Raw genomic sequence first — 26141 nt, 5'->3', positions numbered from 1 at the left:
TACCAGACCTTCTAATTCCTGAGTTTGAAAAATGAATTTTTTCCTACTTCTGATGATTTAAGTTTTAGACATGCATAGTATGCTTTTAAAGAATTCCCTTTTACTCAAATTCACCATAATAAAAGGACTGGAGAGATGGCTTAGCAGTTAAGAGCACTGGCTGCTCTTTCAGAGACCAGGGTTTGATTCCCAACATCCACATGATAGTTTAAAATAGCTCTAGTTCCAGGGAATCTACCCCCTCTTCTGGACTCCTAAGGCTCAGCACACACGCATGGTAGGTGTAAGTGCTGGCTAATTTTGTGTCCGCTTGATACACGCTAGAGTTACCTGAAAGCAGGGAACCTTAATGGAGAAAATGTCTCCCTAAGATCCAGCTGTAGAGCATCTTCTTAATTTGTGATGATGTGGGAAGGCCCTGTCCATTGTGGGTGGTGCCATCCTTGATCTGATGGTTCTGGGTTCTGTAAGATAGCAGGCTGGGCAAGCTTTGATAAGCAAGCACTTCATTCACTCTTCCACGGCTTCTGCCGCAGATCCTGCCTCCAGGTTCCTGCGCTGCATGAGTTCCTGCCCTCACTGCTTTTGATGATGAACACTTATATGGAACTGTGAGTGAAATGTACCCTTTCCTCCCAAGGTTGCTTTAGTCATGGTGGTTTTATTACAGCAGTAGCAACTCTAAGACAAATTGGTACCAGCATAGTAGGATATTGCTGTGACAGATCTGATCATCTTTTGGGGAAAATTATAGAAGGACTTGAGACCTTCGGCATAGAAAACTCCTCTGAGTGTTGAGAACCCAGTGAGATGTTCTGTAAGAGCTTGGAAGGTAATGATGTTAAGGACAGTGGCTTGTGACATTACAAAGGAAAGCAAAGACCCCACCGGGCCTTCTATGTGAAGAGTCTGCGGTGTGTGGTCGGCTGCAGCTGAAGACTCGGCTCTAATTTAGATAAGATCAGAACTACTCAAATAAAATCTGTGCTTGCTGGGACAATGGATGCTGGCTAGCGAGGACTGAAGAATCACCTGTGATTAAGAAGAGACCAGCATCACTGAGATGAAGTCTTCTGGGAAGCGTTTCCTCAGGGTCAGCACACAGAAGCTGTGGTCCAGAAGTGGCCAAGATTGTGCCTTGTGCTGGCAGTGGCACTTGATGGTGTAAGAGTCACCCAGGTGGTACTGGTTCTGAACGTATAAGAAAGGGTCATGAAGAGAGCAGCTGAGCCCTGACATTGTATGGCGGGATTTGAATCCCTGAAGAAAGCCCAGTTGCAGCGAGTGATCCCAGCATCTTTTGAGATGCCAGTACTGTGGGATGACCATCTAGGAGAGCATCCTTGTTGTCATGGAAACAGGCCTAACCTAGGAGACAAACTGTGCTGCAGAGAGCGGAGCTGGAGAAGTGACCCAAGCTCCTTGGAGAAGCCTGTATGAACGTGAGTAAATTCAGATAATTAGGCATTGAGCTATTTCCACTTTGGGAGTTTGGTTTTGATTGAATTTGATTATGACTGTGCCCTGGTTCTTCCCTTTTGAAGTAAGAAAATCTTTACTTTTTTTTTTTTTTTATTCGACACAGGGGCCTACCGTTGAATTCTAAGAGTGAATTCTAAAGAGATTGAAATTTATAAGGGTTAGAATTTTTAAAGTCTGTAAGACTTTTAAAATTTGGAGTGTTTATGGTATAGTGTTGGTATTAGCGCATGGTCTCGGGGAAGTATAAGGAGAACAGCAATGTGTTTGTGTGTCAGGTTGAAAAAAGGGCCAATTGTGCTGGCAATTTCAGTGTCAGCTTGACACAAAATAGGGTCATCAGAAAGGAGGGAACCTCAATTGGGAGAATGCCTTCATAAGACCCAGCTGTAGACCACCGTCTTAATTAGTGATTCATGGAGGAGGACCCAGCCCATTCTGGGTGGTGCCATGCTTGGGCTGGTGGTTCTGGGTTCTATATGAAAGAAGCTGTGCAAGCCACAGGAAGCAAGCCAGTAAGCAGCACCCTTCCATGACCTCTGCATCAGCTCCTGCCTCCAGGTTCCTGCCCTGCGTGAGTTCCTGCCCTCACAGCTTTTGACGATGGATGAACTGTTTGATGGGACTGTGAATGAAAGGATCCATTTCCTCCCCAGCCTGCTTTGGTCATGGTGTTTCATCACAGCAATAGTAACCCTAAATGAGACAGTGAGAAAAACATCTGTACACTTAAAAAAACCATGTTTATAACTAGTAAAAGCTGGAATGTAATATTGTACTGAGATAACAACTTCAGTGTAAGTATTAATAAGCTCGTGCTAAGAATGGTCCATTGATCTTTGCTTCTAACCCTTACCCAGTAACAAATTAGGTTTCTGTCTTTCACAGAGATAACAGGTAAAACCAGAACAAACATTAATTCAGCTCAAAAAGAAATTCTGGCAGACCTTATTTCTGGCAATTAATTACTATTGCAGGGCTAGTTGGCTTATGAAGCATGTATGAGATAGTTAAAAAAAAAAAACACCCTTCCCTTAAGAGGTCTCTTTAATGAAAGGATTTTCTGCATTTTAATATAGTGCAATTTATAAATCTTGCATGTTTTTAACTAGGAGGGTTTTTTTTTCCTGTTGGTAAAGCAATCTTTAACTATGCCAAGGAATGATTATTTTAAGTTTTCTTGCAGAGCTGTGGCTCTCAACCTTCCTAATGTGTCAGAATACAGTCAAAAGAATGACTCATGGATTGCAGAGACAAAGTTTAGAGCTAAGTCGAAAGGAAGTACCATCCAGAGACTGCCCCACCCAGGGGTCCATCCCATAATCAGCCACCAAACACAGACACTATTGCATATGCCAGAAAGATTTTGCAGAAAGGACCCTGATATAGCTGTCTCCTGGGAGGCTTTGCCAGTGCCTGGCTAATACAGACATGGATGGAACACAGGGCCCCCAGTGTAGGAGCTAGAGAAAGTACCCAAGGAGCTAAAGGGGTCTACAACCCTATAGGTGGAACAACAATATGAACTAACCAGTACCCCCAGAGCTCGTGTCTCTAGCTGCATATGTATCAGAAGATGGCCTAGTCAGCCACCATTGGGAAGAGAGGACCCTTGGTTTAGCAAACTTTATATGCCCCAGTACAGGGGGAAGCCAGGGCCAAGAAGTGGGAGTGAGTGTGTAGGGGAGCAGGGCGGTGGGGAGGGTATAGGGGACTTTTGGGATAGCATTTGAAATGTAAATGAAGAAAATATCCAATAAAGAAATAGAAAAAGCAAAAAAAAAAATGACTCACGGTGAGCAACACCTTGAGGAACTATGAGAGAGACCCCAGGAAAAAGGCAGAGGGCCTTTTACCTCAGATACAGTTTGTTCCCTGGATTGTTCTTAGATGTGATTTTTGTTCCTCCGATGGCAAACATTTACATTCAACTTATAAAATACTTATTCTTGTTGGATGTCAGATGCTCAGTGTCCCTTGAACCAAGTTATGGCCTCTGCCTTGCTTTTGTGCTTTCCCAGATAGAATCCATAGCGCATGTCAGGCAATTGTGTTTAAATTGGTCTGTCCTGAAAAGGCTCTGGGGAAAAACTGCTCTGATAATATTTAGGATTGCTTCCTGATCTTTATTTACGTGTTTTTATGATCATGATGTTTGGACTCAAACAACCTCCCTGGGATAATTGCTTTCTTTGACACACTTGTGTATATGCAGCAACATTGTCTATAACCTTAGACTGAAGTTCACCCAATCCAGTCAGGTCCTCAAATCCCAGGTCCAGTAGACAAGACCTGTACAGGTTGGCTTAAAAGTTGACACTAATGCTGCGGTCCTTTAATACAGTTCCAAGGTGACCCCCACCTATAAAATTATTTTCATTGCTACTCCATAACTTTGATATTGCTAATGTTATGAATCATAATGTAGATATCTGATATGCAACCCCAGGTTGAGAACCACTGTTCTAGAAGATTCATAATGTAATCTTTCCTGCTTATAATTACAATCCAGTTGAACCTGTCTTGAGTATGGATGGGTATACCATAGGCAACCGAGTTTGTCTTAAGTTTTAAAAGATATCCAATGGACTCTGAGCCATTGAAAATATTATTATTGATGAGTGCATATAGAAAAGGTGATATATATCACATAGACAGCAATTCAGAAACACAAATTCTTCTGCAGGAAATGGATAGAACTATTAAGCAAAATTAGTTAGGTTCAGAAAGAAAAAGGGTATACTTTTTTTCTCATATGGAGAATATATGTTTAAGACAGGAAAGTAGAAAGGGGTGTGTGGGAAGCCACATGTGCCGTTGCAGGGTGGCGCTGGCTTCCGCTGGCCACCATGCATACATAGGAAGTAAAGTTCTTTTGCCAAGATGAGGTTTTGAGAATTAACCAAAATTAACCAATCAGATGAGAGACAAGTTAACCAATCAGATGAGAGACAAGTTAACCAATCAGATGTAGCCATGCAAATGAGGTGATAAGCATAACCCAAGCACAACCAATCCGGGTGTGAGACACGCCTCTCCTAGGCCTATATAAGCAGCACCAGTCCTGGGCTTGGGGTCTCTTCGCCTCTGCAATCTAGCTCTCCCAATAAACATGTGCAGGAGGATCCTGTTGCAGCACTATTCTTGCTGGCGAGTTGGGCAGCGCGCGCAAGAGGGGTGGGAATAGGTAGGGGTGGGACAAGAAAAGATCTACGGGAAAGAGGAAGATGGATAAGAGAGACCAGTAGTGGGTGCCTGGAACTGGTTAGAGTGCATCATATTCATGTACGAGAGAGTAATAATGGTGTCTACTATTTTGTTCGATTAATCTATATACAACAGAACAGCCATTGTCTTAGATAAGGCAGTGTTACCAAAATACCACAGACAGGAAAGCCTAAAAGGACCCTTTGCCAACAGTTCTGGAGGCTGGAAATCCAAGACTGAGGTACCAGTGACTCGGTCTCTGGTTGGAGTCCATGTCTTAGCTTGTGGAAGCTCGCCATCTTCCAGGGTGCACACATGTGCGCCTCTCTCTGTGCAGTGGAGAGTGGAGAAAGATCCCCATTTCTTCTCCAGAACTTGGGTCCCATTAGGAACACAGCACCTGTCCACCCTTAATTACTTCCTGAAAATCCACTTTAAAACTTCAAAATCTTGGGGATCAAGGATTCAACATATGAGTCTGCAGGTGAGCATCCAGCCACTTTGTCAGCAATATCCACGGTACTGTCTTTGCAATAACCAAACAGCCATATATGTAAACTGCTTTTGGCTTCACTCCTACTCCCCAATGGCAATAACAGGCTTCCTTGTTAGCTGTTACTATAACTTTTAATACATTTTTCCTATTAAAGTAACTATTAAATTGTTAATTTTCCTCCCGAGAAATTGTTATTATTTTCCAAGAACAAACTGACCCCAAAGACTTACATGTACACAACTGCCCACTATAATTATGGATTTATTTTTCCTTTTAGTTCTGTTGATTCTTGGCATTAGTCTTTTTTTTATACTCTAGGTTTACATTTTGAACTAAAATACAGTTTTGACTATGAGACAAATACAGTTCATGGTTCTAAAAATGATGTCATCCTATGTTTTAAAATCCCTTTCTCCTCCTGTCTGATTTGATTACTAGGGTCTGGTAGACAGAAAATACACATTTTTCCCCCCTCTTGCATCTGTAGAGGAAACTTTAGCAGTGAGTTTGTTAAATACTACATCCTCATGTATTTTTTTGGCATATGTTATTGGTGCTTATAAATTAGGGATTTTACATCTTCTCATAGGCTGTTATTTTATTATTTTATTTTTATGAAATAGCCATGTGGCTTGCACTAAGGCCTCCTGTATGAAAGTCTAACCTGCTCTGATATTCTAAAACCCACACCGGCTCTCTTGTATTTAGAATGCTTTTAAATACCAAAGTTTCACCCCCACACAAACATTTCTGCTTTTTTTTGTAAGTGTGCACTATCCATAGTAAACAGCACTAAATTATTGTTTGCAGCTTACACTCACGGAGGATTATTATATTTATTTCTGAAAGCAGACTGAGCTGAGCCCTGCACTCCTTACATGTACACAATCAGGAAGTGAGAGGATCTGAACCAAGTGGGGTTTCAGAGCCAGGCTGGCTGATCTCCAGCTCACCTGAACTCCCGAGTATACGTTACAGTTTCTGAGCTTTAGCAGTTGCTCACAGCTGAAACAGCTTCATCTTTGGTGGCTGGAAGTAGAAGTTTTGTAGGAATTACAGTACAGCGTGTGATGTGAACACCCATTCATCTTCCAAAGGGATCTTTGCTAATGATGCAGTAAAGAATAACTCATTCATTACTTATAGAGAAAGTCAAGTTGCCCCCTTCTTCATAGTCGCTGTGGGATAAAATCTAGCATTTTCAGCAAGGACGGCAAGCAGTTGGATTCAAATCTTGGAGCACATACACATGTGCAATGCTAAACTCACAGAGGGCGAACTAGGCTCCCAACTGAGATGTGCTGAATGGGATGGAAGACATTGAATTTGACATTGATCTCAAAAGTCACAAACATCACAAGCTCTGGAACATGGTAGACGACATGTTTCCATTAAACAGAGACTAGCTCTTAACCATGATGAAGATAAAAGTGTGATTTTTTTTTCTACTATGTTTTTTTCTAAAGAAAGTAACAGCAGGTCCTGAGGATTTCCACAAAAGATTCTGGGTTTTTTCTTTGGTTGGTTGTAACATTCAGTAGTATCTCTTTAAAAGACAGAAATTTCTAAAATGACTGCTACAGGGTACAATTTCTTCTTACCCATGAGTCATCTCAAATCATAGTTTTTTAAGTCAACATCAGCCATAAGGTATAACCTGCCCCTGACCCCCAAAATTAGAAGTAACTTTATCTATGACTTGTTTAAGGGAATAGACGATCTAGTGCTCTTTTTACTTGCAAGCCCTTATCCTTCTGTGGAGATTGAGGATTTAAGGGATGTGATTATGCTAACGATTGCTCATGAACCTTCCGAAAGGTATCAAAAGAGAGGCAAAAAGTGTTGACAGCTGCTAGGAACTTGGTGCCTATCCCCCACCTGTGTCATTGCTGAGAGGCTAACCTCACCTCCAGTGTTACATTTTGGCTATTGCTTTCAAGTGTTCAGTAACCTCTGGCGTTGCAGATATCTTTCATAATTTCATTTTTTTCAATGATGCTGTGGTGTCTAGGATGTTTTAGGGATTAAACAGTCAACATATACAACAGCAACCATCTCACCCTTAGGTCACAGAGGAGCCGATGCAGGGGGTTAACTCTGTCTATCCATCTAGTAAGTAACACAGTTGAGTAGATGTGAGAAAAGGCAGTGGATCAAGTTATCCTGCTGGGCTGTAAGGAATAGGCTTTCCTCAGTTATCCCTGAGTACTGTTTAATGTGTATTAGGAAGGGAAGGTGATAGCAGGGAATGACTTCCACTTTGTGGAAACTATTAGAATAGGATTATTAAAAACGAAAATCCACATTCCAAAGGGCAAGGCCACCCAAAAAAATGTCATGGTTGAAATTTTTGTAACATCACTTTTCAGCCTTCCAGGGAGCTGAAGAATGGGCCATTGCCTTGTCCTGTTGAAAATGTGGTGTTTGTAGGACACAGTGAAGGAATCCTTTAAGCTTTAGAAAAAGAAATCATATTTATTGGTTTGTTTGCTTGCTTGCTTGCTTGCTTGCTTGCTTGCTTGCTTGCTTGCTTGCTTGCTTGTTAGTGCAGGGGTGTAGAACTTGCAGTTCTGGGGATCAATATCAAGTTGTCAGGCTTGGTAGTAACTAAGCATCATTATGGGCTGAGCTGTCTTATTGACCCAACAACCCTTCACATGTAAGAATATAGCAGGTCTCTTATGGTTTTTCTTTGGTCTCTTTCTTTATCCCATATTACTTCTTGGTCTTTGTGTCTAAGCATCTAGTTATTCTAGGCCCTCACGTCTGCTCTGGTTTGACTCTGATTTGTCCCCACAGGCTCCTGTGTTTGAGCTCTTGGTCCCCAGCTCATGGTGCTATTTGGGGAGGCTGGGGAGTGTTTGGAACTTAGTGCACAGCCAGCTGATGTAGGCTACTTTGTAGACCACTGAGGGCTATAGTCTGACCTTGGTCTGGGCTTCCTCTCCTAAGTTAATTCTGTCAGGAACTCTGCAACAGCAGTGAGAAAAGTAGCTAATATGTCTCCCAAAGTTTCCTTCGGCTATTAACAATGATATTAATGTTTATTACCTGACATGTATGGGAGCCCTATGTTCTAACAGTGCTGTGCTAAGTCCCTTGTGTGGCTACCTCACTTCCACCTGACAGCAGCTTCCTAAGAGGCCCTCGAGTGATTCCTGACTTCCTCCCAATAGAAACACACCTCGCTATATTTACATCCCACCTAGGTAGAGCCTCCCCTTCACTGTCCAGCTGACAGTCTTCCTCATGTTTCCAAGGTTTCCTTTACCAGCTGCAGAAAAGTAACATCACTGCCCATGATTGAGCTGTTCTTCTCTGTGAGGACTGTAGTTGCCCAGAAGGGTGGGCGTGCATGCGTGGCAGGAACCAAAGCATTGTAAGAAAGAACAGCAGAAAGAACGGAAAGAAAGGACAGTCTCATGAAGTAGCTCACGTTCTGAATTCCCTTTATAGTTTTTTTACCAATAGGTAAAACTCCTTCAGGGCATCTTTCTTTCTGCTATGGGTACTGTATCAGAAAATTTCCCATTTAACATGAAGGCATTAAATATGCATTTGATGAAAGGGAGAAGGGAAGACAAGCATTAGCTATTTATATCTCCTAAGTAGGCAGGGCAGATATAGACATGGTGCCAGCCAGGAGGTCACTGTGTCGGATCTGGATTGGCTAGCATCGTTAACAGAAAATCTAGCACTATTGAGTCTAGAGGGTACATGAGTCTAGTTCTGAGCCATGTAAAGGATTATATCAGGAGGCAAATGTATTCAAGCCCAAGGTTAAATTCCATCACTCGGTCAAGACAAAGTAGAAATTAAATGGAGCCAGAGGAGAGAACTCAGAAAAACAACTGCCGAACATAGACCAGCAAGAGCACACACTTTATTTTAACCACAATCTGCCCACGAGAAGCGGCTGCTACAGCATCCAGGATCTATACTTATGTTCACCAGTCATTATCGTCAGTGTTTATTTCTTACATCTTCATTTCTTTCAATGTAATTTTGACAATGTTCTATTAAAAATAATTATAAAGGAGTAAGGTTATTTGCTTTTAAAAATCGCTAGGTATTAAATATTTGAAACTTTAAAAATGTTTTTTTTACATCCTCAAAACTGTTTCATTTATCTTAGAAATCAATGGTCAAAAATGATCACCCAAATAAATGTTAGGTTAAAGAAACATCCTCCTTCGGGGTGTCTACCGGTGCCTGGCAGAATGCAGTTAGTCAGTATTTGATTGTAATGCGGCTGCCTCTTTAAGAGAAACTTCTAGTTGAGAAAACAGCAGCACACAAGACAGCCTTCCCCAGCCTGTGCTACATCTAATTGCCTCTCCTTTTTATTTTCCCCTAGAACCAGTGCTCTCTCACTCACTGACTTAGTATATAAGAAACATTTACATGTTATATGCACATAATCTGAAAAAAGAAATAGTATTATATAATGAACCAGGAGTGGGTCTATAAAACAATTTATTTTTATTTTTAAGAGCATATGTCTATACAGGGGCAGGTATTTAGTCTGCTCTTCAACATGGACAAAACTAGACTCCTTATATATGTCTTTGTTGACATTAATGGCAACATTATTTTGAGAAATCACTTTTAGATTGCTATAGTGACTTCTTGCTTTCCAGGACTTTTTCCTTACTAAAATAAGCTTGTCCCAGGAAAATTATTACACATTTCTTTATAAGTACAAATAAGTAGTCTTTTCCACTTGAAGCAAACACTTCCATGAATATGTATATGTGTATGTGTATGTGTATGTGTATGTGTATGTGTATATGTATATGTTGTATGAAAGCATGTGTGTGTGCCCGTGCATGTGTGAGTGTTGTGGAGAGAGGGCTTCTGCATGCAAAAGTGTCTAGAATTGAACCTTCCATTTTTATTAGTTATATGGAAATGGAAAATTTCTTATACTTTCTGAGCCCCAGTCTCCTCATCTGTAAATGGGAATAAATTACTGCCTTGTGTACTTGAGAGCTCCCAGAAACATATATAAAGCACCCTCCAGCATTTGGCAACTGGTAGGCAATGGAATTCTAACTGCTATTTCAAATGTTTGTACAGCATGTATTTGAGGTATGTCCACATCAGTCAATCATTGTGCTTACAAAAGTGTTAAAATGGGTAAGCACAGCAAATACCTGACAGAGGTAAGTCTTTTCTTGGGGATATATCACCTACTTCTTTAGAATGTACATAATATTGCAAAATTATAGCTGTTTTGTTTTAAGGTATTGACTTAGCAATGAAGTGATTGTGTTCATGTGTAAATTAGTGACTTGTTCAATACAGACTTTTTTTTATTAGATATCTTCTTTATTTACATTTCAAATGTTATCCCCTTTCCCAGTTTCCCCTCAAAAAACTCCCTATTTCCTCCCCTTCTCCCCCTGCTCACCAACCCAGCCACTTTGCTTCCTGTCATTCACCAATAATGGGGCATAGAACTTTCACAGGACCAAGGGCTTCTCCTCCCATTGATGATAGACTAGGCCATTCTCTGCTACATATGTAACTAGAGCCACACGTCCCACCATGTGTTTTCTTTGGTTGTGGTCTCGTTCCAGGGAGCTCTGGAGATGCTGGCTAGTTCATATTGTTATTCCTCCTAGGGGGCTGCAAACCCCTTCAACTCCTTGGATACTTTCTCTAGCTCCTTCATTGGGGACCCTGTGTTCTGTCCAATGGATGGCTGTGAGCATCCACTTCTGCAATACAGACTTTTTCCTTTGCTGGCTTGCGGAGAGTCCTCAGACAAAGGGATGATTTCTAAGCCAACACATGGATGGTCCTTGCAATTTAACACACCTAATGGCCTTGCCTGAAATACAGTCATTAATATTAGATGTCTGGTATAAACTATTCGCTTCCAGAGTAACGGTTCTGTTTTCACTTGAGTAACACTGCGTAGAAGCTCTACACTGTTTGAAAATAATTCCAAAAGTTACAGTTATAAATTTAAGGAAACATTAATTCTAGGAAGAATATGTATGTATAGAGGCACATTTGTGTATGTGTGTCTATATACATATACATCCACCAGAAAAGGTACTTGATTTCACTCTAGTGAAATCAAACAAGATCAGCAGAGAAAGTCTTTGTGACTTTTTTTTCATTGCCAAAGACGTCCCTTTTCAAGTTCAGCATATATAATCATTGCCCCAGCTTTATTTAGCTTTAAAGAAAACAAAAATAAAATATAACTTCTTTGATTTCTCCAGAATCAATGGGCAGAGTCTGGTTTTTTTCAATATGTTATTGTGTTCATTTGCACAGTTTTTAATGAAGCACATTCTACTAAGTGTGTCTATGTGATGCTATTTATTAGCCTCTCCTGAACGATTCATCTTTTCTTTTTTCTGACAGTTTCCAGGTTTTGCTCTACTCCAAAAATCTAACTCACCGCAGATCTTATATAGAACAGGTATCTGTCACATATAGCTTGGCAGTTCACATCTGGAAAATAACACATTCACTGTAGATCATAGCTAAACTCTACTCCATACAAAGGATGCTGTGAATGATAAATACTGTATTTGGAATACTGAACGTTCTAAGACAATAGTAAACAGCTGTTTATGGAGTTCTTCTATGCCAGAGGTGTCAAGAAGTGAAAGGCAGGTGCAAGACAAATCCAACAGAGGCCAGAGACTAGGATACACAGCAGGTGTGAAGAAGAGAATAATAAGAATAACTGGATAAGGACTATATTATATGTTGCCTCTTTTAACTCCTACAATATCTCTGACAGGGGATTGTTATTTCCAGTTTAACAGAAGAGAAAGTTAATTGAGTAATTGGAATAATTATTAATACTGTAAGAACTCCATTTAAAAATACTATAAAATTGGATTTAGATAAGCATCAATCTGACCTCAATATATTTTTAAAAACTTGAGTGAATCATAATTACTATGTAACTCAGGATCCCGACTGCATATCATGTTACATACTTAATACAGCCAGGTGCTGTGTATGGAGACTGTTACAAAGAACTTAAACTTGCTCTTTAAAGATATAGCAGGAGACTAACCACTAGCTCAAACACAAAGATTTTAAATAAAATAACAAGAACAATTTAAAGTTAAAACCAGCTACTGCTTAAGTGGTAGGTAGAAAATTGTTTATGTTTAAGAAAATGTGACATGTTGAAAATCATGTAAGTTTGTGTGTTCATGTATTGGCGCACATATATGTACATATGTGAATGCATGTACACATGTGTATGTGTGTTCTTGCATGTGTATATGTATGTGTGCATGTGCATATGTATGTGTGCATGTGTAGACATATGTGTGTATGTGTTTGTGTGTGCATGTGTATATGTGTGCACATGTGTGTATGTACACATTTGCATGTGTATACATGTGTTGACCAAAAGGTCTTTTATATTATATGTTGCCTCTTTTAACCCCTACAATATCTTTGACTGGGAATTATTATTTCTAGTTTAACAGAAGAGAAAGTGAATTGGTTGATGCGAAGCAAAGTCGTTTTGTTTTTAGGGACAGGGTCTGACCTGGCCTGGGGCTCACTGATCTGTCTAGGCTCACTGATCACCAAGGCCCAGGCATTTGTCTGTGTCCACCTCCCCAGTGCTGAGATTACAAACACAGGCCTCCATTCCTAACTTATTTTCCATGGACACTGAGGGTGGAACTCCTTGAGTTTGTGTGGCAAGCACTTTACTAACTTCTTGATTTCTCTAGCCCAGGATTCTGCCTTTTACTGGAAGGCATGGTCCTATGACTCTAAGAGAATATAAAAACCATTTAACACTTGTAGGCAGAGCTCATGCATCATCCCTGAATGAACAGCACGTCCCAGGAGAAAGCCTTACTTACTCCAAAAAGTACCAAGACAACCAAACAAAAAAAGGTCCCCAAAACAATTATTCTTAAAGAAAGACAATTAATTTTTTTTCCTGATCTTTTGAAATTGAGAACTCATGGACACGAACCATGTGAGGAAGAAAACATTTTTATTTCTTTATTTAAAGTGTTTTTACTGAATGCCTTTGTGGGCACATGTTGCCATCAGCATGGTACAAGGTAATAAAGAGCATGAGATGGAACTGGCTCACACTATTGTGGGATGAGAATGAACACATGCTGAACTGAACAGAGGGTGAGTAGTGACCAGCATCCTGTATTCTCCTTACAATTTAGAGGTTGATCCCAGGATAAAAGACAGACTTTCTTCTTGTGTTACATACTAACATATGTGCCATATCAATTGCTGGGAATTATTTCATTTGCCAAACAAATCAATAAGACCCTTTACAGGGAACCAGAACTACAGAATGAGGCAATGAAGGGATAGTGGAAAATGGGGCAATTGGATTATAGTGTAGAGAGAAAATGCATAGGGGAGTGAAGGCAAACAGCAAAGGTGTGAGAACCAGACAACAAGTCAAAGAAAGAACACTCATTTTCCTCCACCTTCACCCAAATGTAGCCCTATCTATCTATCTATCTATCTATCTATCTATCTATCTATCTATCATCTATCTATCCATCCATCTATCTATCTATCTATCATCTATCTATCTATCTATCTATCTATCTATCTATCTATCTATCTATCTATCTAATCTATTATCTATCTTTCATCCATCTATCATCTATCTATCTATCTATCATCTATCTTGCTATCTATCTATCTATCATCTATCTATCTAATCTATTATCTATCTTTCATCCATCATTTATCTATCTATCTATCTATCTATCTATCTATCTATCTATCTATCATCTATCTTGCTATCTGTATATCTATGTATCTTCCTATTATTCACCAATTTTCTACCTATCTATGCCTCTCTGCCTCTCTCATTTCTTTCTTGTTGTGTATTTCTCTCTTTGCCTTCTGTCTTTCTTGCTTTCTTTTTCTCTATCTAAACCATGGTTTCTGATTTTCTTCTTTAACTGAGCACTATGGTCTAAAAATAGGATTCGTGTCTCTCCAGGATGTGTTTGTTTCCATTTTAATATATGTTCACATTCTCTCTAGTCATTTGTCCCCCCCACTGTCCCCCACACACACACTATTTTCACATTAACCATGTCCACTGGCTCTTTAAAATTAAGTGTTCAGTTTTAATATTAGTCAAGCAGGCCAAGAGCAATGTCCTAACCAACAGGTAAGCTGGCAAGGACATAATTCAAATTCATTTTCTGATAATGTTTAGTTAGTCCATATTACCAATAGCATAAAGGAGAAATATATAATAGTACAGCCTATTTCTCTTTGTGTCTACTTTTCAATGAGAATAGAATTGGGTGTGATGAAAAGAAAGAGGTGATTTTGTACCTACAAAGAAAATTATCTGCTCAGGCTTGTCTGCTGCCTGCCACTGTCAATACCTTTGTCTTCAGCTCTTAAGTGTAGACGCATACACCATCAGGAGGACTTGTGAAAAACACAACATTCGATGCATTTTTAGTTCTGAAAACAACTGAAACTTAATTTTTTTTTCACTTTTCAGTAACATTGGGTTCATTTGCTAATGCAGATTAGCTTCTGCAAATAACACCAACTGCACAGTTATTTAAAAGTAAAAAGGGTTTGGAAAATACAAAGGAAACTAATATGTGCTCGGATCGACGAATGCCTCTTCCCTTCCTGGCTCTTCTGCCTGTTATAATGTCTATTTGCTAAAGAAAAGGGCTGAGCCTAGAGCTTAAGGTCACTGTGAAGATCTGTTCGCTCATAAAACATTAATTGTATAAATGTTAAGGACTAGTTGCTACTAACAAAGGCCCAGTTCCTTAGGTAATTAGAGCAGCTTTCCAAGTGTAATTGATTTTCCTTATTAAGGGGTAATTGGTTGACAAACAGCTTAATTCGACTGACTATTATGGAACTTCCAGTACTGACAAGGATGCACTCATACCATGAACAACTTTCTTCTATAAGCATTCAAAAGGGTGAATAAGTTTGCACACACTTTAAAACATCTAGCAACACGCTCTCGATAAAAGTAGAATTCACTGTCACTCTAGAGTCTCGAGTTATTTGGTAAGGATAATGCGTTGATTTCAAAGGGTAAGTGTATGGTGTGTGTGTGTGTGTGTGTGTGTGTCCGCTGAGAAAAGTGGCCTCCAATTCCCATTCTGTTCTGGTGAAGTCAGTCCTTGTTTCTGTAGTAACACAGGGCCCCAAGACAGAACTGAAGACCTCTGGGAGATGTAACTCTAAGCATCACAGGTCTCCTTTGTAACAGATGAGGTGATACATATGTAAATTAACTAGGTGTCGCGGTAAAGGAAAGTCATCCCTCTTGGGATCTGATCCTCAAACTGTGGAAGCACCGCTCAGCCAGTTCTTAACCATTGCTGCTCTCCTGTAGAGCGGGTTGCCTGGACACCTGGTGTATTCTGTCGCAGAGAAAGGTGCTTGAAAATAAACAGACTCGTGAAAATCATGCTCACTGTCTAGGGTTCAGTGCTTCGGGTAGCAGAGACCTAGCACACAGTCTGTCCCTTCCCTCTTTTTCTCCCCTGATCAACAAGAAGTTTACTCAGAGGATGTTAAGGAAAAGTCTCTCATGGTCTATGTTGGAAATGACCAGAAAGCCTGGGAGTGGGCGGAGTGAACCCGGGAAGAGATTGTGGCAGGCAGAAGGTGGAAGTCAAAGTTGATGAGACTGCTGCTACTCACCCTTCTGGGTCATCCTGGGAGTCGCTGTCCGAGGTCCATTCCTCGCCAATGTCAGGCAAGGTGAAAAACAGAGTTTTGGGAACCGGACCTGGGGCCATCCATACACTGGGCTCTCGCTCTCCAGGAGCTCGCGGCTGGCGAGGGTTCCGTGGACTTGATGCTGCGACGCTGTTGCTGCCCAAGGGGATGGTGACAGAAGGCAGGGTCGCCCAGTCAACCCCTGGGCTGGGTAAAGTCACTGAAGCCACTGAGCCCGCAGAGCCGCTGTAGGGGGTTAAGGACGGTGCTATGGATGCTCCTGAGCTGCTGGGCAGAGATCCGGAATACCCTGTTGCTTCTACTCTTTGAGCAGCTGCGGAGCTCCTGGGGTGCGAGGCAAGGAGCGGAGTGTGCACCGGGATGAAGGGCTCCCGCGAGGCCGCGGTGTCTGGAGGCAGAGATGGGAGCAAAGTCAGGGTCTCAGCCTCTCTAAGCGACATGCTGGCGCCGGAGTCTACTGATCCTGTGGCCGCCGCGCCTCCAGGGTGGCTGGAGACTGCCGGGGATGCTGTTGAGATCTTGAAGATCTTGGCAAACAGAGACCCCAGGTCCAACACAGCGACCTTCATGCTTTGGTCCTGGAGAGGCTACTGTGACTGTTGCTGGGAGGTCAAGGACACCAGGTGCTGGTCTGCAGGGCTCCATCCACCACCCCCTGCAGCGATCTGGATCAGATGGCTCTGGGGACGAGCAGAGGGTCCTGGGGTCCTGGCACACAGCTTCCTCGAGGCTTCTAGGTCTTTTTCCACCTCCCAGGAATCCGTTGTTTCAGCGTTTAGTTCCTTATGGGTCTGACAGACCCTCTCCAATGGACCCACAGATGTAAAGGCGACAGAGGGAGGCAGGTTACCCTCTGCAAAGAGAAATCCCTCCTGTCCCACAGTGTAGTAAGATGTTCAAGGGACCAGGGGCACAGAGCTCAAGGAGAGGACTAGTGTTGGATGCACGGATTATGGGCTAAACTCGCTGGAGATTCCCTGGCTGGCCCCTGGGGCTGCACAGGCGGTTGCTAAGCTAAACAAAACCCCTGCTAAGCTCTTTGCTAATTGGACTCCAGACTGTAGCTGGGCTGTGTCCACAATAGAAACACCAGCTCCCCTCCTTGACTCTTGCCTTAAAGAAACAGTCTCAAATTTCGCCATCATCCTTACAGCTTCAGGCTGCCCAGGAGCTAGGACCTTGAACATAATCCCTGCAAGCGAACCCATCGGTTCCAGAATGTTCTGGAACTCATTCGACTTGACAAGTTCAAATATACTATGCGCATGATCAGTTCTTCGATGTGAGAAGAGTGAGCAGGAAGGTGAATTGAGGGAATATGCTTGAAATGGGCTCCACTTTGTTTACCCCGAGATCTATTTTCTGTCCATCACTGAAGATGTCAAGATATCTTATGTGGAACAAATGGCATTACACCTACTTTGATTATATGTATATGTATATGTATATGTATATATATATATATATATATTTAATATGGTAGAGTATATGTCTGTGAATGCCTGCAGTAGGGTGAGGTCAGTGTTGAGTTTTGCAAAAGACATGGGTGGGGTTTATTCATTGATGTGAGGAGGGTTCAGCTTTGACCTCTGTGTTCTTCAGTCTTTAGCAAGTTCTCAAATGGGGTTCTGAGCTATGGTTATTTTTATACCTTCTGGTAAGCTTTGCGTCTCTGTTTGTTGTAACTATGACAACATTTAAAAACACTTTTAATGAGGGGATCTCTACACTGTCAACTGAAGACCAAGCCTCCAGCACATGAAACCGGGAGGGTGTTTCTTTTCAAACTGTAACATAATTGGAACATCAAGCTTTATGTTTTCCTATAGGCAGCTCATTTTCTACCTATCATATTGAAAATGGCCCATGATCTCATTAGTGTATCCTACCTGGCAAATAAACATGTCAGAGGCACCTTTATAGAATTTCAAGACTCAATTTAGCACTGAGAGGCAAGGAGATACAGTGTTCTTGAAGTACAACAAAACAAAACAAAACAAAACAGATACTTATCTATCTCAGGCTGTGACTGAGATAAGCCCTTAGACACAAGTGTAGCATATGACCACCATCTCAGTCAGCATCATCTGGGAGAAAGCACAGCACCTGCAGAGGGGGAGGGGGAGGGGGAGTGGGAGGGGAAGGGGGGAGGGAGAGGGAGAGGGAGAGGGGGAGGGGGAGGGAGAGGGAGAGGGAGAGGGTGAAAGAGAGAGAGCGCGCTAGTGCAATAAGGCTCCATCTAATCAGATTCTGGGACTAGGAAGAGTATGCAGTCGTCAACACGGAAAGCTTGGAAGGAAGGACCTGGATGAGGGGAAGAGTGAGTGAGTGCCAGACAACCCCAGGTCAGCAGTGGTGGACCCTAGAGACAGAGGTGCTGGGACAGACCAGAAAAGCTGTGACGACTGTAGGACAATGAAAGGCTATCAGAAGCAGACTGGCATTGGCCAACCGCCACTTGCCATGTTCTTGTCATTCCCCTGTGCTGCAATTTGCCAGATGGTCCCCAGGCTATGGAACATACATCAGGACATTCAGATACTTCACATAGCTCCTCAGGCTTGCAGTAAATGCTATGTGAATGGCTGGTCCCTTGTCCTTACACTATCTATCTATCTATCTATCTATCTATCTATCTATCTATCTATCTATCTATCTATCTATCTACATGTATATATGTATATACAGACACACACATATACACAGGCACATATACACAGACTCATATAATTCCTACAGTAATATTTTTGAATCATAGTTGACCTCAACTGAAACCATATGACAAAAAAACCTGGGTGACAGGACCATAATATAATTAAGTTCAGATGAGGTTATTTGCATGGACCCTAAGCCAATGGGACAGTATACTGTGAGGAAGAAAAGTGACATGGGAGAAAACACCCTAACCTCTGTGGTGACAGATTATGTGGACAGTCTGAAAACTACTGTCCAGGTGGTAGAGGGAGAGAAAAATCCTAACTTGCAGGTTTCCAAGGGATCCGAGCGTTGCAGATACCCAGTGTAGGATTTATAGCATGCAGAAGTGTGCTACGTGAAGCCATCCTGGCGTGGCAATTTGTTATGATAACCCTAGGAAACTGTTAGGGGATTGCTTAAGCAAAGAGGAGCTTCTCACCATCATAGTATTTTACTTGTGATTCTAGAAAAGTATTCAGTGGCCACACTGGCTCTAAACAGCCGGCTATAAATTCAAGTGGTGATAGCAACTGTCTTTAATCCGTAGAGAAAGCGACAGAAAGAAAGAAGGCTCATGGAGGAAGGTCCTACTGCTAGTTAACTAATGGCTGTGGCTTTCTGAAAAGCTAGCCCCATAAACAAGGGGCAGTGGATGAGTGATTGACCCTTTTGTTTTTGCAGACACTGCTTTGGAAAAATGATCTGTAATTGCACCCATAATAAACCCTTCTAAGGAAGCCACTGGGTCTCTTACAGCCATTGTTCGTCCATCAACACCTTTGCAGACACATGTGAGATGTTACCAGGTTAATCCTTAATTACCAACAGCATGCAGTTTTCATGACATGAGCCTTAGGTGGTGGACCATGATGCTCTAGCTGAAGCGGAAGAATAATGTAGTGAAAAGAAATGATTCATGCACTAGGACTGTACTCATTTTAGACAGGCTGTTAGTAATGTTAAAGTGTTTAGTTTTAAAAATCGTATTTTGATTAGCTAAGAACTTGGCTTATTTTTCTTCTGTTGTTTAGCTCTGACATAGAGAAAATATTAGGGAACTATAATAATGTTTCTATGAATAAATTTTATGTTTTGGAAATTTAATATTTGATCAAAACAAACAAGAGTAACTAATTTGTTTATGAAGTACCTGTCTCAAACAGGGACATCTTCTGGGAGTTACATTTCTTTATAGAGATCACTAAGCAAAGCTTAAAATGTAAAGAAAAACTCCCAGCTTTAATTGAGCTAATTCTTCTTTTTGTGACTCCAGGTTACATTGATTAATCAGAGACAAAGCAGTATAAAGAAATTATAGCTACATTCACTTCTAAGTTCATTCAGTGTTGTACAACTTGAATACTTTCAATGGATGTGTCTATTTATTTTCTATGATAAACACAAATTTTATCCAAGACCCTGGAAAATTTGCTTCATATTTGATTAAATTTGTTCTACTAAGAGGAAAATATTAAAATAGGAAGAAGAGAACAGGTTTCAGGTCAACAAGCTGCATGCAGATAGAGCTATTTGTGGATCACAACAGTACACACTGGGTACCACAGTAGATACAATGTAGCAGAGAGGACAAAGGACCAGACTGGTGAGCAGTCCAGGTACACTGAGTCTCACATCATAATGAAAGCCCTTACCAACACAACCTTGATCAGCATGATGCTTGAATTGCTCACAGAACAGAAAACCCATCCTTTTTTGTTTCTGAGACTGCTGAAGTTAATCAACGCCATCAGAGACCCGAGACCTTTCTCTCCTTTTTGTTGTCACACTGTCTAGGTGTTAAGCCACCACCCATCTTTTCTTAAATAGCTCCACTGAAGGTAAGAGAAAGATTTAGTTCACTGCATCTTTGGGAGAGCAAAATACTTGCCAGAAGTTTCTTAAGTTAGCATCCATTGTCCATTTAAGTCTCACAGTCAAGAAAGAGACCCTTCCTGAACTAATGGTGAGTGAAGAGAATTAACATGCCCAGCTGCAACCCCAAGCATCTGAGGAGGGCTATGCTGCTGCTCATACTGTTACTTGAGGAGTATAAGAAAAACAAAGAGGTTTGCAGTGTAGAAGATAAGCAGGATCCTGCTCTAGACAAAAACCCCTTCATGATGCATTCAGTCTGATGCACCAGAGAAAAGGCTTACCAACATAAACACTCAGCCAAGTCAGATGGTCCTTCTTTTGAGAAACTGTTATTCACACAGTGAATAGCTGGGCATCTGTTATCAGATGTAAAGGGAAACCACTGATTCACAGCCCCCATTATTGTCTGAACATGTCACTTATACACAGAGAATGTCCTCATCCTTTCAAATGCTGTCATTAAATCTTCTCAATGTCAACTATGACAGTTCTGGATGCTACTGGCCATGGTATATCTCCCAGGTCTTAAAATAAAAGAACAGTTTTATGTGAATATGCCCAGGGTTTCTCCCAGGATTTTCACAACTGTTGGGTAGCTGAGATGGGGTAGCTTTATAAGAAAAATATTTATTTCACTTGTGGTTTTGAAGACTGAAAATCCAAAGGGCGTGGTGGAGTCTTATTAAAGAGGGTGGCTGGAAGAGCATCTATAGGGGAAGACTTCCTTCTCAAGCCAGGAAACAGACAACACAAAGAGCTGGTCCAGTTGCTTGCTTCATCAACATCCTCCATATAGAACCACAACAGGGTCATGTAAGAACCACTTTAGTCCCCCTTGAAAGCCAGACCCAAGGGCCTGCTGCCAGGACCTATCTCTTAAAGGTGTTACTTCATCTCTTAATACTATCTTTTTGGAACGAAAGTTTCTAAATATGTAGACTCCCAGGAAGCACACAAACTATGCCCAATGCATAGCAGCATGACTCCAGATGGACATAACCAAATCCAGGAAACAGAATAGGGAAGAAAAGAGATGGAAAGTAAATAAAATGATGTAAGGAAGATATAAAGTGGGATGTAGAAAGTAAAAAGTATGGAAGAAGATGTACTGTAGAACAGTTGATTCTTTCCTTAAAGCTTGGGAGTGTGTGCTTTGACATCTTCTGGGGTGTATCCAAAGGTACAGTGTTCAAAATCCACTGTGCCAAGACCAGCATGAAACCCAAAATCCCGGACACAATCTAGGAGCATCCCTGAAATAGCATCTCTCTCTTTTCTATGCTCCACTGCTGTGCTGAGAAGTCACCAGTACTTTTAACAAGTGAACATGTGGAGAGGGGTCACCCTCCTGGCTCCATTCTCCTCCAGCCTGGTATAAGATAGAAGAGCACAAACTTCAAGACCACATAATGTCACAGAAGCCACCTGAGATGGACATCAGAAGAAACTGTAGATTCACTGAGCTGCCAGGTTGACCTGTGATCAGCAAAGTCCATAGGGACTCTTTCCTACAAATGCCAGGAAACAGTTTCTCCAAGGAAAGGCAATCTCATTTGACTTAGTGTTTATTCCACTGGAGATCATTTCCCACCAAAACAGGGTGAGCCAAACATCCCCTAAAACCCCTTGCACAAAAGGGTTATTTTTGTGGGGAGGGGAGAAGCAGGGCATGGTCCCAGATCCTCCAAAGTCACACAGCCAAGGTAAAGTGTAGCCAGGGTTTGGCGGTTTCTTGCACCAACAACAGCATGTCTCTGACTCTTGCCCAGGGTTAAAGTCTTACTGATCCATTCCCCTAGAGAACAGGTGTGATTCAGTACTGGAGAGGGGAAAAATGGTACCTAGACGTTGAAGCTCATGCTTAGAACTACACCTTTAACCAAGCAAAGACAAGGAGAAAGGCCTGGAGTAAAAGGAGCGTGTTGGGTGGACACGTGGCTGGGTAGACGTGGGAAAGGCTACGGCTGCTTGGGAGAGCCATCGATAGTCCTCAACAGCTGTGTTCATTTGTTTTGCTCTTTATCCATAGGATGAATAACACATATGTGTGAGAGAATGGGAGACAGGAGGAAAAAGAAAGGGAGGCCATGCAAAGCTTGGGATTTAAGCTGAAGTTCTAGAAACTGGAAACTTACACGGCTGCTGCACGTAGACCTGGTACGTCTCTGGGTGGCCATTACAAGGCTGGAGGACGTCAAAGAGATCTCTGGAACACCATGGCTCTCTTCTGTTTGTCTTTTCTACCATAAGCTGAATTACTAAACAGAAACATTATTGATAAAAATATATTTTCATAAAATCTGTGGGGCTTTTTCCTTTATAAGGCAACTGTTGAAAGTTCAACCTACCCTTTATTTTTCAAACAGTTGGCTGTGTGAGACTTAACCTTGTCTTCCATTCGTTCCTCTGAACATGGCAAGCACCAGCACTGCTGTAACAGGTTCTGGGTGGTCAGCTTTCAAGGAACCTGGACGGTCATGCATGAGCAGTATCCCAAACACATTGTTCTGTTGCACGGCTGGTGTGACTAAATCCTAGGGTTGCTGTAAGGCAGGCAGGACACTTGTGAGAGTTGTTCCAGCTGTAGAGAGGGGAAAAGGCACTGAAGGGGAGGAACATGAACCTTCCACCTCCACCCCAAAGCCAGAGTGTCTGGAGTTGGTAGAAAGCATGGAAGTATTAAGAAAACTCAAGCTAATGTATAGCTGTGGTCATGAATAGGATGGTCAAGAGTTAGAAGTGTTAGAGTGTGAGAAGAGTTAGAAGGGAAGGGGGTCCTGAAAACGTTGTGAATATAGGTCTCATCATTCTAAAAAAAAATGTAAAAACTCAGGGCAGAGAGATAATTTTCACAACGTTGGAAAAAGCCTAGAATGTCATATTATACAGCAAAGTAGGCCATTTGAGCTTTGTTATGTGTCTACTCCAACATTTGGTCAAACAGTTCAGTTATCCCACCTTTCTAAGAGTAAACTGTGCCTTTATCTTTCTATGTGCCTTCTCATTTTCAACTGATTCTGGGTAGCTATTCCAAGGCTGGAAGGCGTCATAGAAATCTCTGGAACACCATGGTGTCCTGGAAAACTCCCTCTGTAAACCAGGCTGGCCTTGAACTCAGAGATGCACCTAGCTCAGCCTCCCAAGTGCTAGGATTGAAGGCATGTGCCACCACCACCCAGTTCTGACTGCAGTTTCTTAAGTGACTTTACCTTTGTCCCACTCTCTTCTTTTAGAAGCTACTCATCCCAAATCCTAAGGCTAAACTGGGTTCATTTTGGCACCATCTTACTGAATGTGACCATTCAACTCCATTGCCAGTTTAGCTAGGCTTACTGTCACCTACAGGATGCATTTCTGAGCACACCGGGTGGGGTATTTCCAGGGAGGTTCACCTGAAGAAGGAAGTTCCACCCTGAATGTGGCTGACACTATCCTCTGACATGCAGCCTTCACTCAGTACAATGGTAAAAGGGAAAAGTGGGCGGTGCCCCTGTATTCCTTTCTCTGCTTCTTGATTGGATGCAGTGAAACTAGCTGCCTCCCACCTCTGTCACCATGCTCTCTCCACTATGATGGACTGTCCCCCCAACCCCCAGCCATAACAAACTCTATGATCCTTGAGTCTCTTCTACCAGATATTCTGTTACAGCAGTGAGAAGAATAAACCCCAGAGGGAGTTTCCCACAAGGTGCTTCCTCTCTCACTGAAATGAGTAAGAGCTATAATTTATTCAGCTATGCTGACAATCCTGGTCTTCTTCGAATAGCACAGCTTAACACTGCTAAATTATCCTCACTCTAAAATCTTAACCAGTAATGAAGGACTTGATTCCCAGAATTTTTGAAGAAGACAGTTGAGAGAAGGCAGGGGAGGGGAGAGATTAGTTGGAAGTAGATTCCTGGTAATTTGCTTAACTGATGAGACATTGATAAATAATTGATGTTAGTATGGGGCTGGTGAGATGGCTCAGCGGTCCTGAGTTTAAATCCCAGCAACCACATGGTGGCTCACAACTATCCATAATGAGATCTGACGCCCTCTTCTGGTGTGTCTAAAGACAGCTACAGTGTACTTATATGTAATAATAAATAATAAATAAATCTTTAAAAAATGATGTTAGTGTGGCCTCATTTCTACTAACAAATTTATTCTATTGGTTTTTTTTCAGCCCAGTTGAAAGAGAGTATCATTTTTTATGCAAAATATTGAGAGTTATTTTAAACCCCACATAAATGTAGGTGAGTACAAAACAGAGAGAATGAGCAGATCGGATGGAGGGGAGGGGGGATCCGGATAGTAGGAAACAAGAGAAGTTCTCTATGGAAATTGAGTAGGAAGTCAGACAAACATCCTTTCCCTCAATCCCTTTGAGGGATATAGACTCCTCCTGAGAACAATTATGAAAGGCAGTCTACAGAAGCTCAAGATGTCGCTTCCTGTATGGGTCAAGTACAAGTCAGAGTTTCCACCTTTTACTAGTTTTATTTGTATTTGTTTAAACAAGCCACTCTGTGTGACTTAATCTTTTAAATATTACTAGAACAGTAAAAAGTTACAGTTGAATTCAATTTGAGTTTGGCCATTTGACCGGTCATCTTACAAGCAGCGAATCAAGAAAATAAAAGCAATAATGTTTCTTGCTTTCTATAAATTAATGATTAATTTCTAAAAATAATTTGAAAGTATGTAAGTAAAGAGCAAAGAATATTGATAGACAGCACATACAATATTAGCAAAAGAGAAATGTGTATATATATATGTGTATATATATATATATATATATATATATTACATATCAGGAAGTATCATGTTTATCTTATGATGCCTAAATAGAGGAGGCAATTGCAGTTAAAGCAAATCTTAACTAAAATGCTGAAGAAGTAATAAATGTTAACAAGTAATGTTGGTGCGTATTGAGAAAATAAAAATGCTTTTTCCATGCAGTTACACTATGGGTGACTGTAGACTCAGATTGTATCGACTCCTTCTGAACTGGGAGTTGAAAAAAGCTAAGGAATAAGATTTCCTCTGAGAATCTTATAACATGGATCAGACAGAGACCCCAAGTCAGTATTATCCATTCTGGGAATAGATAAAAGAAAGGGGTTTGAAGTTTTATTAAAGAACAAAAGTACATGCTTAATATACAAGTGTGCTCTCAAAGTGATCCACAAATCTGCTGGCTTTGTAGACAGTATTTCAAACGGTCAAAGCTAATAAGGGAGAGGATTATTCATGAGCTAAGGGAAGACAGGAATTCCTGGGATAGGATTTATTCTTCTTTTCTGTTCTCATGGATTTTCAGATGTGTCGTGGACTCCAGTGAATGATGAGAACAGTCAGTGTTGCATGATTGGCTGACAGTTGGAGACTGGATTGTAAAGAAGTACAGGGCACTTAGCAGTCATCGCCACTGGCCATATTGGTCTGAGTGGTTTCCAGTGGTCATTTGACCTTCTCCTGCCATGCAGCTCTGCTCCATCAGCCTTTGGCTGTCAGGCAGTTGCTGCTTTCTCTCTCCTGTGTAGTAACCTGTCCTGATACTGTTTATACTGCTTCTTGCAGTCATGTAAACTCAGACCCGAGTGTGCTGAAATATTTACATCCAAGTACCTGAATGTGTCTGCAAATTGCCTCCTAAATTCATCAAATGACAGTGTTCCAAATAAAT

General features: G+C 41.4%; 1 protein-coding gene across 1 annotated transcript in view; it reads right to left on the bottom strand.

Annotated features, from left to right (window-relative positions):
• Fam149a (family with sequence similarity 149 member A) overlaps nucleotides 1–16849 on the bottom strand; it is a 47223-nt gene extending 30374 nt beyond the window's left edge. The window contains exon 1 of the mRNA XM_021170855.2: nucleotides 15860–16849. Coding sequence (XP_021026514.1) covers nucleotides 15860–16467 — 608 coding nt within the window. The 5' untranslated portion in view covers nucleotides 16468–16849. The remainder of the gene's footprint in view (nucleotides 1–15859) is intronic.
• Between the last annotated feature and the right edge of the window lie 9292 nt (nucleotides 16850–26141).

The sequence above is a fragment of the Mus caroli genome, unplaced genomic scaffold (assembly GCF_978045245.1).
Source record: "Mus caroli unplaced genomic scaffold, Mus_caroli_1 scaffold_10, whole genome shotgun sequence".
In the NCBI taxonomy this organism is placed as follows: domain Eukaryota; kingdom Metazoa; phylum Chordata; class Mammalia; order Rodentia; family Muridae; genus Mus; species Mus caroli.
The sequence above is the reverse complement of the archived record's forward strand: the minus strand, read 5'-3'. Positions and strand labels throughout refer to the sequence as shown.